At 55.1% G+C, this 14,733-nt stretch overlaps 2 protein-coding genes across 2 annotated transcripts; both read right to left on the bottom strand.

The window, feature by feature from the left end:
* Positions 1–801: 801 nt before the first annotated feature.
* On the bottom strand, positions 802–3,334 carry HOXA10 (homeobox A10). Its single transcript, XM_065938970.1, has 2 exons — positions 2,291–3,334; positions 802–1,087 (listed from the first exon to the last, which is right to left on the bottom strand). Exons 1-2 carry the CDS (start codon positions 3,255–3,257, stop codon positions 813–815), a joined length of 1,242 nt encoding a protein of 413 aa, XP_065795042.1. The 5' UTR covers positions 3,258–3,334; the 3' UTR covers positions 802–812.
* Positions 3,335–10,526: 7,192 nt separating this feature from the next.
* HOXA11 (homeobox A11) lies at positions 10,527–14,330 on the bottom strand. The gene is made up of 2 exons (XM_065938974.1): positions 13,532–14,330; positions 10,527–12,111 (listed from the first exon to the last, which is right to left on the bottom strand). The coding sequence occupies exons 1-2, from the start codon at positions 14,247–14,249 to the stop codon at positions 11,879–11,881; spliced, it is 951 nt and encodes a 316-aa protein (XP_065795046.1). The 5' UTR covers positions 14,250–14,330; the 3' UTR covers positions 10,527–11,878.
* Between the last annotated feature and the right edge of the window lie 403 nt (positions 14,331–14,733).

Here is a 14,733-nt window from a genome sequence, read left to right as displayed (position 1 = left end):
AAATGCACTAAATCTGCATGTATAAACAAAGCTACATTCTATTATTTATCTACAGCCAGAAGGACATGGAAATTCAAAGTAACTGAAATAATTTAGTCCCACAATGCAAGACCTTACACAAACTGGAAGAGACGTTTCCTTCTCCTGGTCATTTCTTCTTTTAAAGCTGAGCTATCTTACAGAGGAAGGAAAAAAGAATCTTTCTGATTTTCTCAATTTTACCAATCAGCCAAAGTCAAACCCTTTTGCCAACCTGCATGTCCATTTCTGCAAGCCCTTCTCTTTGCCAAAGAAAAAAGAGAAAAGAAACCCAGAGGCCTGTGCCCCCTGATTAAACACAGCCCTGCACTCCAGGCAGGCAAGTCCGGTGGCGGCTCCTTGCACCATTGACCTCAGGCCAGACACCTCAGCTGCCTACAATGGGACCTCCGCCTTCCGGCTAGGTCGCCGGCCCCGCAGGAAACCAGCTGCACCCGGAGGACAGAGGCCATTTCAAGCAGTGGAACCCCGAGATAGCAAACCATCCCAGTCACCACTTGACACTGAGGACAGCATCTCTCTATAGAATTTTAGCGCAATATGGCTTTTTCCCCCAGAAGACAACAAATAAACCAGCACCAAGCAGACAGACAAAGAAACAAACAGTCAGAACAAACCAGCCCTGCACAGATGTAACGGCCAGCGAGATGGCGAGCGTGGGAGGGAGGAGTGGGGGGCTCCGGCACAGGTGCGAGTTCCTGGGCAGAGCCGAAGACAAGAGGGAGGAGAACGGTTCTCTGGACACGAAAAGAACCACATTGCCTGGAGCTTCATCAGGAAAAATTAAAGTTGGCTGTGAGCTCCCGGATCCGGTTTTCTCGGTTCATTTTCTTCAGTTTCATCCTGCGGTTCTGAAACCAGATTTTAACTTGTCTGTCCGTGAGGTGGACGCTGCGGCTGATCTCTAGGCGCCGCTCTCGAGTAAGGTACATGTTGAACAGAAACTCCTTCTCCAGCTCCAGCGTCTGGTGCTTGGTGTAGGGGCAGCGCTTCTTCCGGCCGCTCTTTGCAGTGAGCCAGTTGGCTGCGTTTTCGCCTTTGGAATTGCCTGGCATTTGAAAGAATAAAGAGGGGAAGGTTAAATCGAGGCCATGCAGGCTGCACGCAGGGGGGAATTCGGGTCGTCTCTACAGTAAGAGGGATGCCCTAAGTCACCCAGAGAGAGTTATGCCCCCCTCCCGCCCCTTTTAGTTTTCCCAGGGAGAGCAGTTCCTCCAAAAGTCATGTGTAAAATCGAGCGGGCCTCCCATCTACACCTACTCTCTTACATTTTCTTCCACTTTTCCCCCCAAACACCTGTTTTAGCACAAAGCTGCCATGCGCTTGAAGAAGGAACGGACTGGGAGGGCAGGCTGTATATCTTGAACTTAACGCCTTTTTTTTTTTTGCCTCTCGCCCCAAGGCAGACAAGCATTTCCTGCAACCCCCGGGCTGGGGGGACAGGGATGCTGACTTGGAAGGGAGGCGGGCAACGTGGCTGTGTCTCACTCCAGCCCGGTGGTTACCCAAGGCCTGTTGAGGAAAGGGAGAAGGCCAGAGCTGGGAGCTAGGGAAGGCACACAAAACTGATTGGGGTCAAGGGCCCTCCCTCACGTCTCTCCAGGAACCAGGGACGTGCAGTCTGGGCGGTTTCGAGTTCCAGGAGAAGCGAAATGACCCCTCTCTGACTCTCAGATCAGGGCCCAGGCGTCCGGGACGGATCTGCCTTTTCTTCTCCCCGCAACGAGGATTCCCGCCCCTCAAGCAAGTTTGAAAAAAGCAAGGGGGATCGTAAACTCGAACTTCGCCGGTTAATGGTCTTATTTATTGGTGCTGGCGGCTGCTTATTTTGGATGCCTTACAAACATCCGCGCTATCTGCGGGCGAGCCACTTTCCCTCCCTCCCCCTCCCCCTCGCGTGGGCCGCGCCTCGCAGGCTGGGCCCAGACTCGGTTTTGGGTGCTCCGGGGCACGGAGAAGGGCATGCACAAGAGGGGAGTTGCTCGCCGGTGTCCTCGGCTCCAGTCGGAGTGAGGGGAGGCGAGAGCAGAGAACGTCTCGGTGTGGGGCGCTAAGCCGGGACATGAATTTTTTACTGCGTCCCCACGCCCAAATATTAAAAAAGCAAGTTCACAAGGTCAGCCTGCCTGCAGCTCGGGCCAAGGCCGGCCGGCTGCTGTGCGGACTCCTGGCTCTCTGCTCCTTCCCTTCTCTGGGTCTGCCTGTCTGCTAGCCCGCCTGACTGCGGAGCCCTTCAGCGCGCCCTGCTTACCCAGGGAGTCCTTCTCGGGCGAGGCTTTGCTGCTCTCGGAAGGGGCCGGGGAGAGCTCCTCCGCGGCCGAGGACGACGCGTGCGCCTCCTCGTCGCCCTGCGAGCCCCCGCCGCCGCCGCCACCGCAAGCCAGCGTGGGGGGCGGCGGCGAATCGAGGGCTCGCTCCTTCCGGGCTGCATCCACCGAACCGGAGGCGAGCGCGGGTGGCGGGTCGAAGCCGCGCCCCGGGGGCTGAGCGGGGAACGGGCCGGCGCCGAGCTGCGGCGCGCCGCCGCCACCGCTGCCGCCGTAGCCCTTGGCGGTGCCATAGGCCTGAGAGAGGCGGAAGTAGCCGGGCACTGGCACTCCGCTGGCGGTACCCAGGGTGCAGCCGTCGGGCGGCGGGCCCCGCGGGAAGGGGGCCAGCTCGGCAGCGGCGGACGAGCCTTTGGGGCATTTGTCAGCCGAGTCGTAGAGGCAGTAGGAGCTCTCCTCTTTGATGTTCTGCGCGAAAGAGCACGAGGTGGCCTGCGGCGGGGGCTGGGGTGGTTGCGGTGGGGGCGGCGGCTGGGGCTGCTGCGGCGGCGGCGGCCCTTCGGACTGCTCCATACGGCACGACCGGGGCGCTTCCAGCCACAGGTCTATAGGCGCCGGCGCGTAGCCGTGCGCCCCGGGACCCAGGCCCCCGCTGCCACCACCGCTGCCCGGCGACGCCGCCTCATTGCGCTTGCCTCCCAGAGCCGGGAAGATCCCGCAGCTCTGCAGCCCATAGGGCAGGTCGGCGGCGGACGGCAGGTAGACCCCGCCGTGGGCGTAGTAGCCGCCACCGCCGCCGCCCCCAGCGCCGCTGCCACCACCGCCAGCCTCGCCTCTGCCGGAGCTGATGAGCGAGTCGACCAAAAAAGAGTTCGCGGCGGGGCTCTCCGAGCATGACATTGTTGTGGGATAATTTGGCGAAGGGAGCAGATAGCCCTTTCTGGCTGACATTTCTTGTGCAAAACATGCTGAATACGATTAGCAATCCCCCCGCACCACGGCGGGCGCCCGCAGCCAATCCTGAGCCAGAGTTTCCGCGCGACCACTCCCAGTTTGGTTTCGTAGGCGCGGGGCCGCTCTCCGAGGGCGCCCTCCGAGCCCGCGATTGATATAAATATGTAATCTGTATTGATGGGCCGCAAGACGCACACCCGATACCTCAACCCAAAGGCCAGAAGCGACGGGGGCTGCCCCAACGTGGCTGGTGGGGGGCCTGGCCCCTGGGCTCGCTCCGCCCATGCCCGGGCGCGCGCCCTCCTTTGGGGTCTGTTTGAAGGGCCCCTGGGCCCCGTGCAGTTAACAAGTGGGGTGTTTATGGTGCGCACCCCGGCCCTCTTTGGGGGCTCCCTGTTTTAATTTTTCGAATCAACCGCTAGACTTGGGTGCACTCTTAAAACACTAAGGGGGGTGGGGCCGTCAGTGCCTCAAGTTCTTCCCATTCAGCCCCAGACCCAGAGCTCTATCCCCAAGGTGGGGACCTAGTCCTAAGATCACCAGGATCTTCAGAGTTTCCGAAATCCAGAGGAGACTGGAAGTTAGCAATCGCTACTTCTTTCTAGCATCCCTCATCGAACTTTCCCCAAAATGCAATGCCCTGGTCTCCCAGCCCCAAACCCACTCCACTCCTCCTCCACCAGTGGGTTGATCCAGTTAGGATCTTTGCCTATGGTGTGCTCACCTGGCTTGCCTTCTCTGCAGCTCCTGTTGGTGAACCTCGGTGGGCTGGCATCAGTGGGGGGGGTGGGGGTGGGTCGAGGCGACTGACAGCTTTGGCTGAAAGACTTTCCCACCCTTACTTACTCCAAAGCCAGCGCCAGGTCCAGGCACCCCACAGCCACATCACCCTGGCAGCCTCCAAGCTCATACGCCTTTGAGGGGAAGTGAAAGAAGTGTTGATCTTGAGGGTCTTTGGCTTACCCAGAGGGGAAGACCTGGAGGGGGTCTTGGGTGGGGGACGGCCAACGAACACCTCTGCCACCCAATTCTCAAATTCTCCCTTTAGCCTTGGCATTTGCACACAGAGGCTACGACAAGAACCAGTGTCACCACACTCCTGCCTCTGTCCCCTCCCCTCCTCCCCCCTCCCCTCCAAACCCACGGATGGGGCAGCCCTCACTCCCGTGCTGTGAGCATTTTAACGAGGCCCGCGGTGAGGAAATCCGTTCCCTGTGAGGCCTGGCTGGGCTCGTGGCCCAGTTGTAGGCGCGTTCGGAGGCCAGGCCCTTTGCTCAACAGACACCCAGGCCTCCTCCTTCCCTGGTCGTAGGGACCGCGCTCTTAGTGAATTGGAAACGGCCGGCCCAGGGCGCGAGCCCCCAAGTGTGGGCCTCATACATGTCTCAGGAAACGCGACCTTTTCCGGCCGGATCCAGGGAGCCCAGGAGGTCGCTGCCTTGTCCCGGGCCTGCGGGCTAGGGCTAGAGCTCTCCAGGATGCCCCAGGCCTGCCCACTCCGCCAGCTCCGGCCCCTGCAGCAGGCTTGACTCGAGCGACTGCACGCCGGCATCCCGGGAAGCAGACCGCTCAGGCCTCGGCGGGCGGCGGCGGGGAACGACCCTTGCATCCCGGGTGATTTGCCAGGCACTTGGCCTTGTTCTTCCCAATCTGGACCCAGTCGGAGGAGGAAGCCGAGCCTGAGAGGACCCAGAGAGAGCGTACGGGAGAGCAGGCGGCAGAGTCCCGGCGCCGGCTTCTGAGATGTAAGCACGCAGCTGCGGTCTCTGCCGGCAGCGGCTGCTCAGCTCGGCGCGCAGCACCCGGAGGCCGCGCCACCGCTTGCGCTGCGCTCCAGCCACTTGTACCTCTGCGCCCCGCGGTGACCGGCTCCGCGGACTGGGCCTCTGGGGTGGAGAAGAGAGGAACAGAAAGAGAAAGAAAGGAAAAGAGGAGAGGACAGAGGGAGAGAAAAGAGAAGTAGAAAAAGAGAGCCAACTCTCTCCAGTCCGACAGGATCTTGAGGCGGCAGTAGCATCGCCGCCGCCGCGGAATTAAGTGAGGGGTCGGTGCCGAGAGCAGGAAATGTCCCTCGCTCTCCATATTGCTCAAACGCCTCAAACGCACAAGGCCAAGGCAAATTTTCATCAGGCTAGGCCCGCGAGGTCAACGAACTTGAGGAGTAGAAGTTTCAGAATAAGGCAGCCTAGGACCTTTCCCCAGATGGGCTTGGTCCTTACCCGGCTTGTCAGGAGAGTGAAACTGACTGGGACTGTTGTGTTCAGCAGTGCTACTGGGAAATGCCACAAAGCCAAGGGCTGCCTGAGAAGGGGGCTTCGCCCCTGAGTACTGTTCATGCCTATGAGGAAATTTCTGCCCACGGGGAAGTAGGTTCCGAGCATAGGAGAGGGTCCCTTGAGAAGAATGAGCCCCAACAGACAAGTGGGCCAGGACTGGGTGCTTTTTCAGTCAAAATGATGCAGAAAGCGACTTCCCAGGCCACAGGTTCTGAAGGGGCAGTGACCACAGGAGAAAAATGCTTGAGATAGTGGAGGCTAAATAAAATAAAGTGAAAGACAATGATCTAAACTTGTCTTTCTCAATATTTTTGAAAGTTGGACCCCCTTTGGTAAATCTAAGGCCATGTTCTGACTCTTACTCTGTGAAAAATGCGAATCTGTGCATTCCCACAATTTGACCCAGTCATTTTCAGGGAATTCACAGACCCCCTCAAAGCCTTTTTCTTGGCCTCTCCAGAATGTTCCAAGACTCTGGGAATTCAGTAGCCCTGCCAGTTTGACTGGTAAGACAAGCTGGGTTCCCGGCTGTAGGCGGATCAGGCCCCGTCTAGTCAGAGCTCTGTAGGGTGGCCAAATGGCCTTCTAAGCTGAATGGGATCCAAGAGCATGCACACTCCAACCAAGGTTACAAATACAGTTTGGTGCCGTGTCTGTTATGAGAAGGCCACTGCAGCTGAGGCGTAGAGGAGTTGGAAAGCTCGTTGTGGGCTCACAGACCATGGCATTGGCACTTGGGTCTTCACAGACCTTTGGGGAGAGTTGGATGTTTCTCCCTAGGACCTTTCCCCCCTTCTAATAAGCCAAATAGGATGTTGTTGAGTTTGTGCTGTTTCTTGCTTGAAAACAAAACAAAACAGAATACACGTAAGCCCGTGTGGGATCTTCTCTCTGGCCTAGGTCTGCCATTCTACCTCCACTGCTGAGCCGAGAGTGAGAGTGAATCGAGAGCCCAAGGTGCACTTGGGACACAGATTGGCTTGCCCCGCTGGTTTGGACAAGAAGATATCCACACAGCAGAAGCTCAAGTCAAATGCCTGCTGCCTTCTCAGTTAGTCCCCGAGCTCCCAGCATCCCGACTGCCCTCAAGGCTCCACACTCCCCAGACTGTAACACCGAGGTGTTAGCTTCCTCAATAAAATATTCAATTTATTGATCATGTCAGCTTTCCTAGGGTTCCCTACCCCCAAGAAATTAAGAAAAGCAATTCAATGGTCGGCTTCTGGACACTCTCTCCCTCTCGCCCATTTGCCTTCTTTTTCTCTCTTTCCTCCTCTTTCTCAGCTGCCGAATTTCTCTCTTGGTGGTCAGAATGCCTTTGACCTAAAACTCTTTGGTGTCTGCCTGCTTCATCCAGGCCTGTGCAGTTGCCGAGGGCCCACATTTTATTTAGGAGTAAATATTGCTCATTTCTACCTGGTTCATTACACCCCCATTCAGCTATGGAGCTGAAGTAAATGCCAGGCTAGTGAAATAAGCCCTCTGTTGAGAATTACCCTGCAGTTTACCAGATAGTGGATCCCCTCTCCTGAGTAGGCCTTTGCAAACCATGAAAAGTAATAAACTGTTATTACAAAAAAAATCTTACAAAGAGTACCAGGTACTGAGATTGAGCTAGTCAGTAAACAATTTGTATCTGGAGATTGCTCTCAGTGCTTTCTGGGCGCAGTATTATCTGATCGGCTGTGGAGCTGAGATGCAGCCCCGGAGAGGGGAAATAAATGCTACTTTGACATATTCGGCTTTAACAAAAATTCTGGACTGTTTTGATTCATGTATTTACCCCATAGTTTAAATTTTGGAAGGAGCAAAGACCTGCTTCTCCCATTCGTCTTTAAGAATGTCAACATTTTCAGGGATACAGTATTTGATGTGTCTTTTAGAATCAGTCTAATCCCTAAACAATCTGCTTAAAAGTTTTTTCTAAATCCAGCCACTGAACTGGCCCTTCTCTCCTGATGGGGGAAGTGTTGGAGACTTTTCGTACACCCCTCACATACACCCCTCAATTGCAGTATCCTCAGTTTTGTCCATCATAAACTAACTGCCTCTGGCCTGGAAACGATATTAGGAAAGGCTTGGGCTGCAAAGAGCACTGTGTGGGCACCCATTCCTTGCTTTGTTCTGGCAGTTTGAGAGACCATACTCAACAAAGACTGGTGACTATGATCGCAAAATTATATACTCAACCACGGCAGCGTCTACTTTCTTTGAGATTCCCCCCACCCCACTCACCCATGCACGGTATATTTGTAAAAAGAAAATAACCATTTCAAGAAACTAATGAAAACATACTGGAATAAAAAAATTAAATATAGGAAAAGTGGGAATTTGAGTTTGGCTCCCGAAATGTAAGTGATATGATTATTTTAAACATGTTTTATGACAACTCTGGTGGAGAGATTGTTTGATCAGAGTTTATCCTCACTGCCGGCCTTGGGAAAATGTATAGGTATTTACCAATACAATTTTTGCACATTTGCAAAATATGCAAAATATCTCATTTTTACATCTAAGAAATTGCTGCAAACCTCCAACCAGGTTTATAGCGGTACAGTCCAAATAAGCAACACAGGTTTCTCTGGTAGCCTCAAAAATATAATGCGACTTCTCCGTATTGGTCTTTTTCAGAACAAAGGTTACCTCTAGTCTGTTGGGCAAACCTAGAGAACACACCTAGTAGGAAATCAGCGACTTCCCTGACTTCTGCCCAAGGGAATAAGCCCGCCCCAGTGGCCACAGTCGCTGACCACTTCATTGTTTCGAGGAGAAACTCTGTTTCCCCAATCCCGCCATCTCCGTTTTTCCTTTTTTTTTTTTAACCACCATAAGCCGGTATGCCAGCACAGCCAGGAGGATGCTCCCCATCCCTGGTTCATCCCGTTCTGAGTATTTCTACAAAATCTAAAGATCGCCTCAGGTGAAATGCTGGCGCAGAGTTAAAACCGTCAACTTCTCCACTGGGGCCTCCCCCTGCTTTCCAACCTTAGGGAGCGATGGGAGAAGGGGGGTGGGGTGGGTTGAGCGCCTATAGCGTCACCCCCAAGCTCACACACCCAGCCACTTTCCCCAGCCCTGCTCAGACACCCGGCCCCGCTCCCGCCCCAGCCAGACTGAAATTGCTAAACTTGTGGCCTCTTACCTTGACACATTTCCGAAATCACTGCCAAGGGACAGCTGGCTTCTCCGCGCCGCGACGCCTGCGAGGCCTAGAGAAGGCGCTTTGCTTTAAATTACAACACCAACCACTTCTTGAAGGTGAGCCCCCCCTTTTTTTTGATACGGAGGAGAGCGGGACAAGTGAAATAAGGTAACGTGCTGCTCTTAGTATCAGAAGCGAACAAAGGCCAAGAATCGCGCTGGGGTTCCCAGCTCCCCGGCGGCTTTGACATTGATCGGAAGTGCGCCATCTCGTGGCGGCTGAGCGCCTAGACCCGGCCCGAACTCCTGCCCGCAGCCGGGAGAGGAGAGCAGGCTCAAGGCAGAGACAAGAAGGAGAGAATGTGCCCAGCCCGCTGCTAAAGAGATCTCATTTTTACATCTAAGAAATTGCTGCAAAACCCCAGCCGGGTTTATAGCGGCGCATTCCAAATATGCAAATTGGCCGGCCCCGGACGGGTTTACGACCACATTGTCACAGCCATCGGAGGATGGGCTTTTATAGGGCTCAGAAATCAAACCCGCGCCCGCTCGCCGCCGCCCGCCCTCGAACAGTCCTCCTGGCTAGACTCTCCCTAGCAACTTGTGAGACTTTGGTTAATCTTTAACCGTCCCAAAGGAAGTCTTTCCTTAAATCCTTGGCTTCCCTGCCCGCTCCCTCCCTACCCCGCAGGAGAGTCCTTGTTCACCTCTGTGTGTCTGTCTATCAACCTAGACATTCATCTCGGGGTCTGTCCCATTCCCCTTTGAGCTTGATTTCCCCAGTCGCGCCAGTTAGACAAACACGCAAACAAATAAACAAAGCGGGGGTCTGGGGTCTGGGGCCTCTCTCCAAATTCCATCCCCTCTGCTGCTGTCTCTGATCCTGCCTGGGTGGCTAGGGAGAGAGAATGGGATGGGGTGGAATGGGATGGGATGGGGTGGGGTAGGGTGGGGTGGGAGTGGGGGGCAGTGGGGGTGGGTGGGGTAGGGGTGGAGGGTGGGGTGGACAAACAAAAGGCACTGGCCTTTCACCCTGCCCCTCAAGGTTATGGGTGATGTCCAAATTTAAGGCAGAAGTTCAAAGGCAGGAAACAAAGAAAACCAGCATCTTTCTTTCCCCAAAGGGGAAAGGCAGCCTCAGCTGGGAGCTGGGGAGAAAGCGCCCTTAGATACTCCTGTGAGTCTGCTCCTTGTACCCAGACCAGTCTCCCCCCTGCTGAAGGGCTCCCCAGGGCACCCTAGAGTGTTTCCACTTCAGGCCTTCTAGTCTGGAAATGAGTGAGCCCAGCCTGGGATCAGACCCATTGGCCAACTTAAGTCCCAAGGCTTTCTCCCAGGGCTGTGTCTGTCTGAGGGGATGAAGCGCCATATTCCAGGCCCTGGGATACCCCACTCCTGAGACCCCACTTCCCCAAAGGACCTGGCCATTCACCTTGACTTCCTAAGCATGGCTTCTAATGGAGTTAAACCCTGAATAAGCCACCTCCCCACCTCCTCAGGGGCCTAGTAACTTGCCTCTTTCCTAAGGGGGGGTAGTGGTGTTGGGGGGGGTGACATTTGGCAGTAAAAGGTGAGTAAGGAGAGGAATGTCACACCAGGACCCAATACTCAAGTTTCCACAGTCTTTATTTTCCTTGTGCCCTGTCGCCTATATACATGCTGCGACTTACGCGGTGGGCTAGAACAGAGGACAGGCCATCACTCCCTTTATACACAGAGCCACCAGATGCTTCTTCACACGGGGAGGCATAGGAGACTTAATGGGAGGGTGTCTACCTTTCTCAGCTGAGTTCCCCAGACCCTGAGTGGCTGAACTACCTCAGAGTATCTCCCTAATGCTTTTCAAATATTGCAAAAAATTAAAAAGACCATTCCCAACACCCTTCCTGTCCCCTCCAATACCCCAAAGGCAATCTACTAATGGCAAAAAAAAAAGTATTCAAACAAAATAGGTTATGGTTCCTTTATTTACAAGTCTTTTGAACACCATCCCTGTATGAAGCGTACATTCAAATATTTTTAGCAGTGAGTGAGTTTAACCGTGGAACACTGTAAACAGATAGAGCCTTTAAATATTCTCTTCATCATCTTTCTCCCCCCCTCTACATTGCATCTTTTAAAATTCACTTTGGTTCTTGCAGGGAAATATATATATATAATATAATATTTATCTTTTAAAATAATTCCAAATCACTCTTGAGCTCTTAGAAGGTCACCGAAAGCTTCCAAGCTCAGTTCTAGGGTGGTGAAGGGCAGAGTGCGACGTGGAAACTGGGTGTTTAGGGGACTCAAGCTCCTCATAGCTGGGGACTGCTGGCCAGGCCCGCTGCTTCACTGAGCAAATCCAAGCTTGAATTAAGTGTGGCATAGACTTTGCCAAATTGCCGCACTCCACAGGCATTTCCTGCAGGGTTCCGGGGGCCAGCGGCCTGGGTGCAGCCTCTAGGCTTTTTGATGTCTTCCACCTCAGGGAATGGTCTGCTCTGCCACCAGGCTTTAGGCCCAAAGTGGCAGGCCAGACGAAGACCCTCGTCGGTAGGAAAAAACTAGGTGGGTTGCAGAAGGCAGTTGACTGCTAGAAGCTCGGGCCTAGGACAGTGCGGTGAGTGGCTAGAAAGAGTGGAGAGCCACTGATGCCACCTGGGATGGTAGATTATTTTTCCCCTCAAGGATCAACAGCTTTCTCCCACCTCGCATCGACCTCTTAATCCAGTCATCTTTCACATTAACTTTGGAAAGCAGCCCCAATCCAGACATCTAGGAATCCTCCCCTTTCCTTCTGCTCCTTTTCCCAAATTGAATTGGGTTTGGCGATCTTGACACAGGGGTCCTAGAGGTGACCAGGCTCCATGTGGAGGGTCCTGGGTTGGGATCATTTTCCCTGGGGGGCCGGGAAGGGGGCCCAGTCTCTAATGGAGACCACACCCAGCCCATAGCTCTAGCAGTCTCCAAAGGTGAACCACCAGAGGCCCCAAACCATTCATTCTCGTTGATGCACAACTCTCTGAATCCAAGTATCATTAGAAATCTTAACCACCACCGGGCGGTCTCCTTCCAGGCTGTCTCCGTGTATTTCCTTCCCTCTCTTGCACATCTCCTTTCTTCAAAAGTCACCGCATGCCTTGACCTTGTCAAGGGCAAAATCTGCATATAATCTCCTGTTTATGAAGCCCCCCTCCCAGGTCCAGCTGGCTGGAGCCTTTAGAGAAGTGGATTGGCCGAGTAGTACTGTAAACGGTCTCTGTTAATTTTTTTTTCCTTCATTCTTCTGTTCTGAAACCAGATTTTGACCTGACGGTCGGTGAGGTTGAGCATGCGGGACAGTTGCAGGCGTTTCTCTTTGTTGATGTACACACTGAAGAAGAATTCGCGCTCCAGCTCCCGGATCTGGTACTTGGTGTAGGGGCAGCGTTTCTTTCGGGTTCGTTGGCCACCTGTGAAGGCCGAAAGAGGCAGGGAGTGAGCCAGGTGTGACAGTTGCAATCCATCCCAGAGCCCCAATGAAGGGAAAGGGCCGGCCCCAGGGAATGGAATTCCTGCCTCAAGCCCAAGCAAGGTCCCCCCACTAGGTCCCTGCCTTCAGGCTCTTACTGCCGGCTGGGGGAGAGGCTGCGGGAGGAGGCTCAGCTCCGGATAAAAGCCAGCTCCCTAGATAGGCCCCCAGGGAAGCTGCTTACTCTGCTCCGAAGCAGAAAGGAGGGTTCCTCACTGCAACAGGCGAGTTAGTGCCGCGGAAACCGCTTTCAAAGCAGCGAGTGGGGGTTGCCGGCTGCCTCCAGCCCGGGCCAGACTAAACAAACAGCCGCCCGCGACCATTTCACCTTCCAGCACCTGGGAGGCCGAGTCTCGAGGCAGTAAAGGCGGCCCCAGCCCCAGACTTTACCGGCTTTGGCGGGACTCGGCCCTCGTTAACATCTGGGGGCAGCTGCCGGGTCTTTGTCAGCCTAAGTCCTGGCCACCAGCTCCTGCCTCTCCCGCCAGCCCCCTGGCTTTCGCGAGGTGGGGAGGTGGCAGCGGAAGCCCCCTACTCCGGACCTTCCCTAAGGACCAAGGCCACCCAGCCATCCTGGTGCTCTGGCAGGGCTGGGGTGCTGTCCCCGATAGGCTGGAGGACAGAGGGGTTTCCCAGAGCTGCGGGCAGGCTCGACTTGCACCCCTTTCAGTAAAACGCCACTAGAAGTAAAGACAAAACCCGCTTTTGACAGATTGAAGAACAATTCTAACATGCAGTCGGACAGAAGGCAGCACACGTAATTGCCACTGCGCCCAAGGAAAATGGCTTCCTTTGGACAAAAAGGCCAACTTTGGGTTAATTTGTTTCTTTTAATATATTGCTCGAGCTAAGCGGGCTATTTTATCTGTTAAACACGCTCCTAGCGCCATCGTTAAACAGCGATGCCTTTGAATCCCGGCCGGGACTGGAGTCCCGGCGCAACACATGGCTTTTATAAAAATCTCCGGATTACCTCGCTATCAAAGGCTCCCGAACCCTTGCAGGGAGAATTTACAGGCGCCCACCTCCGGCTTCCCAGCCCTGAGCTGGCCCCGAGCGGGGTCGAGCTGCTGGGCTTGGGAGCCGAGAAGGGAAAAAAAGGGGGAAAGGGAGGTTTTTTGTTTTATTTTGTTTTGTTTTTTTTGCAGGCATGCCTTGGCCGGTGGGTATTTCACGGCCAATTTCAGCACTCGCCACGTGATCCCGCCTTTTATAACAAAGTTTTGTTGGGGGGAAACCTAAAGGCCCTTCATAAACCTTATATGCTTATAAAACAGCATATAAAAATTTAACAGCGGTGCTGCGCTAGATTTCCAACTCCCCTTTCATAAAGCGCAGGGCGCGCTGCCTTTTATACGTACTGGAGCCGCCGGCCTTGTCCTCAGTGTGGCCGGAAGACGACTCGGGGCTGCTGCTGCTCTCGGGGCGCCGCCGCCGCTCCTTTTCCTCCGCCGCCGCCGCCGCCTCCCGGCAGCCGCCGGCGCCGCTGTCCGAACTTGAAGTTGCCGAGGTGCCCGTGGCCGCTGCCGCCGCCGCCGCCGCCGCCGCGGAGGTCGCCGCGGCCGCCGGGGGCCCCTTCTCGGCGCTCTTGTCCCCGGGGTAGTCGGAGGAGGCGAGGTTTTCCGGGGTGCCGTAGGCCGTCTCGAAAAACTGGTCGAAAGCCTGCGGCAGGACGCCGTTCCTGCCCACGGTGCTATAGAAATTGGACGAGACGGCGGGGGTGGGGTGGTGGTAGACGTTGGCCGAGCTCTTGGCCAGCACGTCGCCAGGCACGCCGGCCGCGCTGGGCGCCTGCAGGCAATCTCTGTGCACGAGCTCCTCCGCGGAGTAGCAGTGGGCCAGATTGCCGCGGGGGTGCCATTTACTGGCGGGCTCAATGGCGTATTCTCTGAAGGTCACTTCGCGCACGGGTTGGACCTGGGGCAGGTTGGAAGAGTAGGAGTATGTCATTGGGCGCGAAGACGGGGTCTGGGGTAGAAAAGAAGGGAGGCTGGAGAAATCTGGACCCGAGACGTAGTAAGTACAACTTGGCAAATACATGTTAGAGGAGCAGGGACCACGCTCATCAAAATCCATCATTGGGCTACCTTGGGCTCTCCGCAGTAGCCGAGCTTAACATGATTCTCCACTGCAGCTGCCTCTTTGAAGCGGATCCGTGAAGTAGAAATTTGGAGACGTAAGCTGACGTGGAAATCTATCCCCATCCTTAGCAGGGAGGTGCTGGTCATGTGACCCGATGTTGAAATTGACAAGCTGCGAGCGAGTCCGGGTTTTTTTTTTTTTCCCCCTTTCCTTTTTCCCCCCCTCCCTCCCCGGCTTCCTTTCTTTGTAGCCACCTCAGGGGAAGCAACAGATCGTCACTCGGTGTTCTCACCGAAAGCACGTAATCGCCGGTGTAACTCATGTTGGCTGGGGGGCCTCCCGGCGCGCGGCGAGGCTGGGTGCTACCCCGTGCCAATTGCTTGTGCTCAGCTGCACCGTGCTGGCCCTTGAGTGCGCCGAGGGCGGTGAGAGAGCTCAACTGCCACCCACCTCTCCCCGGGTGAGGGATGCCACACGCTGA

Source organism: Muntiacus reevesi, chromosome 6 (genome assembly GCF_963930625.1).
Source record: "Muntiacus reevesi chromosome 6, mMunRee1.1, whole genome shotgun sequence".
Classification (NCBI taxonomy): Eukaryota; Metazoa; Chordata; class Mammalia; order Artiodactyla; family Cervidae; genus Muntiacus; species Muntiacus reevesi.
This window is presented reverse-complemented; position numbering and strand designations above follow the sequence as displayed.